We start from the raw sequence: 12098 nt of genomic DNA on the forward strand, positions 1-12098 counted from the left end.
GTTTTCACTTTGGTTTTTTAACTTAATTTTTGACTTTTTAAATTCTCTTAACATGACGATTGAATCTGTAAGTTTAAAATTGGTATTTCTTTTCAAAGTACTGCATTAAGTATTGTTCATTCAGTATATGCAACACTTAATATTTAAGTGCCATGTACTTAGTGGAACCTTCTCAGATGACCTTCACCCATTGTCCTTATCCATATTTCTATGATAACACCTACCATACTGCATTTCATTTGTGTTCACATTATTCTCCTCCACTAGACTGTGAGATTCTTGCGATCAGCGATCATATTCCTTTCTCCTTGCCTAATGGATGCTCAGTAAATGTTGGTTAAAGGAGTGAATGAATGCCATAGGGTATATATACTTTGATACTATCTGTAATTTCTGTGTCTGTGCAGGAGTTTGGGGAAAAATGAAAGAGGAACTGAAATTAATGATTCGGACCTTTTTATAGCTTTGAGGAGAATGCAGATTTGTGGCTGTATACCAAAAAGCAGTGATTTTCCACCTTATAAAAACTCACATCCCACCCCTTTTGATACACTTCAAGAGAGTCCTCTACCCTTTCTCACTAAAAGTAACCAGGGCTGCTTTGAGAAATGGCTGATTGCAAGTCTGGAGTAGATGTACATGATAAGCTGGAACATCTTGTCATATCAGAAAGCAGAGAAGCTTTGAAAAACTACTTGATTCATGTCATATACTGAGGAGCCAACTTGAAGCTGTTCCCAGTAACTTGAAGAGGGGATATGATGACCAAAACTGATTGAAACACATCAAAATATTAAAGATACATGAGTTTATAATGATACTAAAAATAAATCATAGTCACCTTTGGAGGTTGCTAGGGACCAAATTTATTATTCTGAAAACTGGTGAAAAGAATTTTTTTATCTTGCCTCTTCTGTGCAGAATGTAACCAAATAGTTGAAGAGAGCAAGCATTCAAGGAAGAATTGCTGCTAAGAATGAAGATGAAATCCTTTTTATGTTTTTTGGAGACTGGGTCTTGCTCTCACCCAGGCTGGAATGCAGTAGTGGGATGATCATGGCTCACTGCAGCCTCAACCTCCTGGGTTCAAGTGATCCTGCTACTGCAGCCTTCTGAGTAGCTGGGGCTGCAGGTGTACTACTATACCTGGCTAATTAAAAACAAGATTTTTTTTTAGAGACAGGGTCTCGCTATGTTGCCCAGACTGGTGTCAAACTCCTGGACCCAGCGATCATCCCGCCTTGGCCTCCCAAAACGCTGGGATTACAGGTGTGAGCCACTGCGCCTGGCCAAAATCTTATAATTGGGACATTCCAGTATTACTGTTTAGCACCCCTAATGAAATAGTGTTTCTAAGCAGTGATCATCAATAGCTGCTAAAAATCATTAGTTGGATCAAGCTGACAACATCTGAATCTACCAGTCCATTTTAAAATCACAAAAAGACAGGCAAACATTGCTGTGTCTCCTTGTATGATTTGACAGTGGATGTCTATGATGGTCACCAAAAATTCAAACATGGACTTGATCACATCCCTAGATATAACTACTAGTTTACAATGAAATGCAGGGGAAATTGATTGACCACGGGGTGCAGTCCAGAATAGGGGAAATTCTACTACACAAATACCAAGTTTTCTCAACAAACAAATGGCTAGAAAAAATTTTAAAAGAGTAGGGGGGGCTGGTTATTAGAAGAAACCTAAAAGGCTTATCAGCCAAATGAAACATATAGGCCTTATTTAGATCCTGATTTAAACTAACTGTACAAAGACATTTTTATGCTTTAATTTAGTGCTATTTGAATATTAGGCGATGCTAAGAATTATTGATTATTTTAAGGTATGATCATGGCATTGTGGTTATGTTTTTAAGTCCTGTCTCTTACAGTACATATTGAAGTATTTACAAATGAAAACGAGATAATGTCTGAGACTTCATCTAGTTTGGTAGAGGGAGTAGCTGAGGCATATATATCAAACAAACAAAGATGGGTGATAAGTATGTGGGAGTTTATCATATTTCCTCTTTTATATATGTTTAAAATTTTCTAAAATAAAAATTTTAATAAAAAGTACATTTCCTTTTGTCCTAATGTAACCTTATAAAACCCCTGTAAGTTCTTTTATGTTTTGCTGTTAAGAGAGTAATGTCTTTAGAGTGTAAATAATTTGAGTGCACATAAATTATGGCATAGCTGAGCTAGAATATTGCTTTTTAATATGAACATATTGAATAATTACAGAGATTACAAAGGATTAAAGGAATTTTTGAGTGCTCAAGAGAATTAAAGAGGACAGCTAAATATGAGTATCAAGCTTTTACAAAGGAAATGTGGAATTGGATTTGGTAGGGAATGTAAATTTGAAATTGAGAATGATGACAGAGAGGAGGTGAGAGGAAGATAAAGTCTCCGGGCTTTGGCTTAGAAGGAAGAAGAATTTACTTGGAATGGCAATAAATTTAACTTAAAGCAAAAAGCGCCAGTCAGGTTTGACAAAAGATAAGATCTAATTATAATAGGTATCGTTGATAAAGATTGTGATCAGTTTTTCAGCTTTATTTTAAAAATTAGTATGTATCAATTCAGAGTTATTAATAGGATAAAAGGATTCTTCTACCATGAGAGATTTAAGTTGTTGGTTTTAGGAAGGGGGAAGTCAAACCTTGCTCACTATCCTTTTATATTACCTGTTGAAACAATGTGAACTGTCATTTCCTTAACAAGGCATCAAGATACCTTTTTAGTCCACTTCTTTCTTAATATGATTTTATCTCATATCAAACTGCCTGTGGACATTTTAACTTGGTTATTCATTTTTCTTAAGTCTAAAACTCTCCTTTCTGTCAGGTCTTAATCTTCCAGGCTTATTTGAATTGTTTCTTGTGGCCAAATTGTGTTGACAATTTATATTATTTTAAAATTTATTTCCATTATCAAACTCTCGTTACTTTATGTCTTCTAACTGGTCATCTTGCCAAAGGTTTTTCATCTTTTTATTCATCTTAAGTATCAATAGACTTCTCTTCCCTGAATACCCTTTGTGTCTTCTCTGTTCATCCACTTTCAGTAGCTCTCCTCATTGCTTATAATACAGTCAAACTCTAGCGTGACTCATTTTTCAAAACTCCTTCGTTATTTAATTCCAATCTGCTTTTGCAACAATTTGTTCAACAACATTTTCAATACCAATCTTTAGCTCTAGCCAGATCTGTTCCAGCCATCTTGTTTGGAACATGCTTTTACTTAACTCTCACCTTTATGTTCTTCCTTACTTGTGCCATTCTCTTCACCAAGAATTGTTGTTGTTGTTGTCGTTGTTGTTGTTCAAGTTCTACATATTCTATGAAAACCATCAGGCCATACCTTCCTCATTAACCCAGTCCTTTCTTCAGTAGCCTACAATATTAATTCTCTGTTGAACTTCATTACCACTTAATATTTGGCATGTACTCATGTTACCTTTTCAGAAATCTGTGGTTTGTCTCCCTTTCTAGGGGAAAAGTTTGGTTTTATATGTCTTTGATTCTTCCACAGGCTCACAGTGCTATGCATATAGTATGTGTTTGGCAAACATTTTCGTGGATGATTTATGACTACTGGTTAGTCAGTGTCTTTTGAGAATTCTTTAAAAACAATCTGAGGATTTTTTCTTTCCCCCCTGCTCTGGAGTAGATTTTTATGATGTTACCTAAAGGCAGAGATAGGAACTAGTTCTTCTGGAGGCGACCTTGAGCCTCCAGAGAGAGAGAGAGAGAGAGAGAGATTACACAAGTTAAGAGGAAGCATGTGAAGGATTGAGATGACTGGTATGAATTTCAGAACTTTAAATGCTACAAATGTAACTTTTTAAACATTTATTAGTTTAAACAAATGTGTATAGCACTTGATACATTGTGCTATTTATCAAATATTGATAGAATATTTTTCCATTTAGCTTTTTAAAAAATGTTTGATTATACAGTATTATATACTTAAGTTGAATGATTATATTTTGTTCAACATTAAAATTGCCTTTTTAATTAGGTTATAATTTTACTATATCTGTCTGAATCCATTTTACTCCTTTTATCCATTGTAGCTGCTAAAGTGGAACAATGATTTGATTCACTTTGTTAGTCAGAGAGAGCTTTTCCATTACATTAGTAGTGAGGATTTTTAATTCAATCATTTGGATAAAAATACTTCTCAAATTTAAATATCCAAATATATGTTATAATTGTATTAGCCAGTCACTTGTTAATCATGTATTTGTAGAGATGCAAATATAAGCATTAGCTTCTGATTGTTAACATCAATCAATTTATTTTGTTTTCATAGAATAATAATAACCTGGATGCCTGCTGTGCTGTTCTCTCTCAGGAGAGTACAAGATATCTTTATGGTGAAGGAGACTTGAATTTCTCAGATGATTCTGGAATTTCTGGTCTACGCAATCACATGACTTCTCTCAACTTGGACTTGCAATCACAGAACATTTACCACCATGGAAGAGAAGGAAGTAGGGTGAATGGAAGTAGGACTCTAACGCACAGCATTAGTGATGGACAACTTCAAGGTGGCCAGTCCAATAGCGAACTATTTCAGCAGGAGCCACAGACAGCACCAGCTCAAGTTCCTCAAGGCTTTAATGTTTTTGGAATGTCCAGTTCTTCTGGTGCTTCAAATTCAGCACCGCATCTTGGATTTCACTTAGGCAGCAAAGGAACATCTAGCCTTTCTCAACAAACTCCCAGATTTAATCCCATTATGGTAACTTTAGCCCCAAATATCCAGACTGGTCGTAATACTCCTACATCTTTGCACATACATGGTGTACCTCCACCTGTACTTAACAGTCCACAGGGAAATTCTATCTATATTAGGCCTTACATTACAACTCCTGGTGGTACAACTCGACAGACACAACAGCATTCTGGCTGGGTATCTCAGTTTAATCCCATGAACCCTCAGCAAGTTTATCAGCCTTCACAGCCTGGTCCCTGGACTACTTGTCCTGCATCTAATCCTCTGTCACATACCTCATCTCAACAGCCAAATCAGCAAGGCCACCAGACCTCTCATGTCTACATGCCAATCAGTTCACCTACTACTTCACAACCACCAACCATTCATTCATCTGGTAGCTCACAGTCTTCTGCCCATAGCCAATATAACATTCAGAATATTTCAACAGGACCTCGAAAAAACCAGATTGAAATCAAACTTGAACCCCCACAAAGAAATAATTCTTCAAAACTGCGTTCTTCTGGACCTCGAACCTCCAGCACTTCCTCTTCAGTCAACAGCCAGACCTTAAACAGAAATCAGCCCACTGTTTACATAGCTGCCAGCCCCCCAAATACGGATGAGCTGATGTCCCGTAGTCAACCTAAGGTCTATATTTCAGCTAATGCCACCACAGGAGATGAACAGGTCATGCGGAATCAGCCCACACTCTTCATATCCACAAACTCTGGAGCATCTGCTGCCTCCAGGAACATGTCTGGGCAAGTGAGCATGGGTCCTGCCTTTATTCATCACCATCCTCCCAAAAGTCGAGCAATAGGCAATAACTCTGCAACCTCTCCTCGAGTGGTAGTCACTCAGCCCAATACGAAATACACTTTCAAAATTACAGTTTCTCCCAATAAGCCCCCTGCAGTTTCACCAGGGGTGGTGTCCCCTACCTTTGAACTTACAAATCTTCTTAATCATCCTGATCATTATGTAGAAACCGAGAATATTCAGCACCTCACGGACCCTACGTTAGCACATGTGGATAGAATAAGTGAAACACGGAAACTGAGTATGGGATCTGATGATGCTGCCTACACACAAGGTAATATGAATACTAAAGGTGGGATGGTTTTCCATGCTGGGCTTGTTGGTGTACATTTGATTTCACAACAGAAATGGATGTTAGCATTATTATTTCATTGTTTAAATATTACCCCAAATGATGTTATTGTAACATTTGAGAGTATTATATAAATACATTTTAATTTTAATTTTATTTTATTATTATAAAACTGGAAATTTGAGTAATTGGGTTATCAGCTCTTCAGAGTAACCAAATCTGGTCAGTTGGTTTGTTGATGTTTATAACACTTTCTTTTCAGTTAATCTTATACCTGTGGTGATGCTGACTTTCTCTTTAAATTTTCTGTAAATAAAAATTCCTAGAAATACGTTTTAATAAGCAACTAGTTGACTCTCTTGACTAATATGGTAAATTTGCCTTCTTTGACCAGATATTTGAAGAATAAGTAGTTCTTGGCCGGGCATGGTGGCTCACGCCTGTAATTCCAGTGCTTTGGGAGGCCAAGATGGGAGGATCATTTGAGCCCAGGAGTTTGAGACCAGCTGGGGCAACATAGGGAGACTCCGTCTCTACAAAAGGTTTTGAAATTATGCAGGCATGGTGGCCACACACCTGTAGTCCCAGTTACTCGGTAGACTGAGGTAGGAGGATTGCTTGAGCCCAGGAGTTCAAAGGTTACAGTGAGCTATGACCATACCACTCTGCCCCAGCCTGGGCAACAGTGAGACCCTTCTCTGGGGTGGGGGGAAATTCTTCATTTTTCTAATACAACATTTTAGTCTTATTTTATATTAAGTCTATTGCTGCATAAGTATTAGAATAATTTACCTCAAAGAGAAGTTTGAATCTTGTTCCTGATATTTGGCCCTTTCATTCTCCCTTAAATGTTGGTTAATATATTTCTTTTTATATGGAATTATAAGGACATTACTTTCAAATCTATTTCAATTGATTATCCTTTTCTGAAATAGACTATTTGATATTGGCATACTACATTATGTCTATATTAATTCAGATAGAGAAATTTCTGTCATATGTTTTATCTAACCTCTAAAGTTATGTAATTTTCAGTAAGACTGTTAAATAAATTCATTTAGATAAGAAGGTGGAGGTTATTCATTTTCTTGAATATTTATGCCAGTTTGTAGATGAACTGAGTCTTTAAGGGCATATCTTAGTCATATATGTATCTGCAGTGAATCATTTCATGTATCAGCTGTAGGTTGGAAAATACTATAACATCACCCTCAGGCAGCATGCAGCCCCTACTATCACTAATATCCTCATCCTTTTTTACATTTCTGATATAGTGATTTTACTGCTGAGTCTCTTAGGGGGTCCTAATTGCTTTGCCTTATTTTATGTTTTAAACAGCTACACTAGTGATTCTTAATCCAAGCTGGGTTGTGGTCCTTTCGAATTCCATTATCATTCATGGAGCTTTAAAAAATCAGCTGGGCACAGTGGCACCCGCCTGTAGTCCCAGCTTCTCAGAAGCTAAAGTGGGAAGACTGCTTGAGCCCAGAAGTTTGAGGTTGCAGGGCACCACTGCACTCCAGCGTGGGCAACATATCAAGACCCCTATCTCAAAAATAAAGTACCCAGGGCTCTGCCCAAACTTAAGTGAATCCTAGGTATGCGTGTGCATGTATTTGTGTGTGTGCATTTTAGGGGTACATGAGTGATTTCAATTGCCCTAGAAATTGTGTTAAAACTTCTGTTTTCCATATATCTGTGATTAACTACAAACATTTTTGTTTAGTTTCAGCAGTTTATAAATGTTATATACTATTATTTTTTCCACTTATAACTTATTTCTCCTCTTCTCCCAAAGTCATCTTCTCTTCCTGTCCTTCCTTCAAAACATCAGGTTTCCTATGGTTGGATAGTTGCTGATTCTTAAGTAGCAAATTTTTTATGAAGATAATTTGATAAGGGAAATTTTCAAGTAAAGTAGGCGTTCATATTTAGTGATATTAAAAAGATATTCATGTTTAACTAGAATGTGAAAATAAAGTGTTTCTTAAACTTGCTATCTTCAATTCCCCTCCTCCTATTCTTTTTTTTTTTTTTGAGACAGGGTCTCGCTCTTTCGTCCAAATTGGAGTGCAGTGGCATGTTCACGGCTCACTTCAGCCTCAGCCTCCTGGGCTCAAGTGGTCCTCCCACTTAAACCTCCCTAGTAGCTGGACTACACGTACACACCACCACATCCAGCTAACTTTTTGTATTTTTTTGCAGACAAGGTCTCCCTGTGTTGCCCAGGCTGGTCTTGAACCCCTGGGCTCAAGAGATCTGCCTGTCTCAGTTTCCCAAAGTGCTAGGATTACAGACGTGACCTCCACACCTGGCCTGTGACTTCTTACTTCCCCCATCATCACTACTATGGTCTCAGCAATCATCACCTTTCAAATGGATTATTGCAGTGACCTACCCATTCTCATCCTTGCCTCCTTGCAGTCTTCTTTCAACTCAGCATCCAGGGAGATACTGTTAAAAACATGCATCAGATCATATCACTTCTCTGCACATGATCACTGTCTATTGCACTCAGAGTAAAAGCTATGAAGCCCTACAGGATGAGCAGCTTCTCCCCCCAGCTCTTTCCCTTTTGCTTACCACCTGCTCACTGTGTTCCAGCCCTCCTGGCCTTCTTACTCTCTTCCTTAAACATAGAAGGCAAACCTTAGGGCCCTTTTACTTGCACTAGTATTATTTTTTAGATGAAAACATTGAAGAACAGATAGGTTAAGTAACTTGTCAAAGGACAAGTGGCAGAGTCAAAATTCTAACTAGAGGCTGGGCGCGGTGACTCACGCCTGTAGTCCCAGCACTTTGGGAGGCCGAGGTGGGTGGATCACAAGGTCAGGAGTTTGAGACCAGCCTGGCCAACAGGGTGAAACCCCATCTCTACTAAAAATACAAAAATTAGCAGGGCGTGGTGGCGGACGCCTGTAATCCTAGCTGCTCGAGAGGCTGAGGCAGGAGAATCACTTGAGCCCGGGAGGCAGAGGTTGCAGTGAGCCGAGATCACGCCATTGCACTCCAGTCTGGGCGACAGCAAGACTTTGTCTAAAGGAAAAAAGAAAATTCTAACTAGGAAGTTAGCGAAGCCCACAATCTTAACCACTACAATATGATGTCTTTCTTTCCAGATTTTCATAATAAACCCTCTGGAAAGATATTTCAAGTGTATCTTGTAGCTTCACTTATAGCCCATGGTACAACGCTGTGGGGGCCACATGTGCCTCAATTTGAGAGGGATGTAGCTAAAAAACCATTAATTTTAAAAAAAAGGCAACCATAGGGAAAGATAACACAGTAAATAGGTAATAACAAGTAGAAATAACTTAAGGCTGGGCATGGTGGCTCATGCCTGAAATTCCAGCACTTTGGAAGACCGAGACGGGTGGATCACAAGGTCAAAAGATCAAGACCATCCTGGCCAACATGGTGAAACAACATGGTCTGTACTAAAAATACAAAAATTAGCTGGGTGTGGTGGCATGCACCTGTAGTCCTAGCTACTCAGGAGGCTGAGGCAGGAGAATTGCTTGAACCTGGGAGGCAGTGGTTGCTGTGAGCCAAGTTCGCACCACTGCACTTCAGCCTGGCAACAGAGTGAGACTCTGCCTCAAAAAAAAAAAAGAAAAAGAAAAAGAAAGAAAGAACTCTAAACAATAAAGTAACACCCTGGATAGAAGTAGAGAGCACTTTCGGAGGACACCTGAAAGTAAAAATAAAAAAACTTTCTGATGAGAGAAGTCTCTGGTTTTTGAGAGCTTAAATTAAAGCCTGCCAAGAAAGCAGGTTTCTCCAGAATCTGCCACTCAAATTGCTTAACAGCCTTCAGACAGCTCTAACAACCTTGATAATCATCTCCTTTAAACATACCTACATACATACAGAATTTTATAACATTTGACTACATAGTTTTGCATTATCTGTGTGTGCACACTGTTTGGGGGTTGGTACTGTTCTCCAACTTTTCTTCTCCTTGTTTCTGTTTACTATGGAACTGGTATTGATCCAGATTGACCTATCACCCAGTGACACAGTCTTTTTTTTCTGAGATGGAATCTCACTGTTATCCAGGCTGGAGTACAGTAGCACGATCTCGGCTCGCTGCAACCTTCACCTCCCGGATTCAAGCAATTCTCCTGCCTCAGCCTCATGGGTAGCGGGATTACAGGCGCATGCCACCACGCCCAGCTAGTTTTTGTATTTTTAGTAGAGACGTGGTTTCACCTTGTTGGCCAGGCTGGTCTCGAACTCCTGACCTCAGGCGATCCGCCCGCCTCAGCCTCCCAAAGTGCCGGGGTTACAGACATGAGCCACTGTGCCTGGCTCAGTGACACAATCTTGATCTAGTGTTTCATTCACTTAATTCAAGACAAAGGAGGCCTTTGCTGGAAAATGCATCTTTTCTGCTTTTACCCTACATAGTTCACAGACACTCTCTGCAGTTACTAAACGGGGTGGCCTGAGTAATCCTGATCTTTAAGCAAGGATCTTTTCTAAACTCTGAGTGGTGTGGGTAAGAAAAAGAAAAGAAATATCTCTGTCTTCTGCAGTGAAACTGATTTTTCTAATGCTCCTGGAAATACTGTTTTAGAGTAGAAAAATAAGTGGAGCCAGGCACTAGAATCATAGGAAAATATTTTTTCCAAATTGAGAAGGGAACATACATACATATATAAATTTGGTAACCAAAATGCATTTTTTTCTTTTTTCTTTTAATCTACCATTTGAAATCTAAAATACTGTGATAAAAACTGTCAAAAGTGAAAATTTCTGTTTATGAAAGGTATATTGTTTGATACACCCTCTACTATAGAGTGATCAGAAGCAAAAGAAGTAAATTAATGAAACATCAAGACCCCACTCATCTCAGCACTAAGTCTGTCAGCACCACCATCCTTCCTAAAGGAAATAAATTAAACTTGATTCCTTAAAGTACTACAGGAATCAGAGACGAAAGTGGAAAGAACAAATTAAGGTTGGAGAGAAATTTTCAGTTTAAAGTTTATAGGTATGAAGAAAATTCTTATTTTACCCATTAAGAATAAATACAGAAGTGAAATTTTCTTACTGGTAGTCAGTGGTCACATATAGCTACATTTTTTTCTCCTTAAGTCATACCACCCAACTCTAGCTTCCAAAAAATGTTGAAAACTACCATTCAGCATATTCTGAGACATTCTAGTGTCTTCATAGTGGTATACCTGTTATAACACTGGCAACTTTTATAGGTATGGAGGACAAAGCATTCCAACAAATTTTCATGGTGGAGAGAAAAAGGCCTACTTTCTTATTTTGTTACAGAAGCCAGAAACTCTTAAAAAACTAACATTGCTGCCAGATACAATTTCCACAGAACTCCATCTGTGGTATTGACTTAGCTGGTAAACTGTTTTTATTATTTAAAGAAAAAAAATTACATGTATAAAATCATAAATATTTTTAATGATGCTTTAATATGGTTTTTCGTCAGTTATGTTTAAAGTCCTACCATAGTGCTAAGCAGTAGCCTTGACTTTGAACCTAAAATAGAAATACAAGTAAGAAAAATTATGAGTTGAAAATTAGCTTCTTGGACTTTGTGTTTCTCATTCCTTACCATTTTTCACTAGTACATCTATCCAAATCACCACACGTTTCTTTTTAATAAGATTTAATTAAAAATGTTTATTGTGGCACAAATTCAGTGAGCAAGATACTCTTTTCAAAAGGAAATATAATTTTACTTAGTTCAGATTCTAAAACTTGTACTTTGTTTAACTTTATGTATCTGTTGATTGGAAATGCCTTTTTGTTGTTCTTTGTTGACATTGAAATCACATTATTAAATAAAAGCCTAGTGCAGTAGCATGTGCCTGTAGTTCCAGCTACTTGGGAGTCTGAGGCAGGAAGACTGCTTGAGTGTAGGAGTTCAAGACCAGCCAGGGCAATGTAGCAAGACTTTGTCTCTAAAATAACAATAATAAACTCAGTAAATAAGATTAGTTGGCATTGGACCACTTACAGAATATTTTTTTCAAATTAGCCCTACTACTTGTAGGTTCCTCCCAGTCTTAAGACTAAATACCTTTTTAATTTGGGGTAAATGTCAGAATTGGAAGAGACTTTAAAGGGCATGAAGAATTCTACTCCAAAGGTTATCCAGTCCACGTACCCATCCAGCCTATCAAGTGTAAATCCATTCTGTACTTTAAATTCTTATGAGACACAAACTGCCTCCTAAGGCAGCATATTCTGGTTTTGGAGAGCTCTACCTACTAGCTGGTTATTTCT

General features: G+C 38.0%; 1 protein-coding gene across 10 annotated transcripts in view; it reads left to right on the plus strand.

The window, feature by feature from the left end:
- The window catches only part of TAB2 (TGF-beta activated kinase 1 (MAP3K7) binding protein 2), a 93970-nt gene that overhangs the window by 55871 nt on the left and 26001 nt on the right, over window positions 1–12098 (plus strand). For 9 of the 10 annotated variants that reach the window (XM_024247947.3, XM_054556920.2, XM_054556921.2 and 6 more), the window contains one exon: window positions 4322–5822. In XM_024247947.3, coding sequence (XP_024103715.1) covers window positions 4322–5822 — 1501 coding nt within the window. 10 annotated transcript variants of the gene reach the window in all.

The sequence above is a fragment of the Pongo abelii genome, chromosome 5 (genome assembly GCF_028885655.2).
Source record: "Pongo abelii isolate AG06213 chromosome 5, NHGRI_mPonAbe1-v2.0_pri, whole genome shotgun sequence".
Lineage (NCBI taxonomy): Eukaryota > Metazoa > Chordata > Mammalia > Primates > Hominidae > Pongo > Pongo abelii.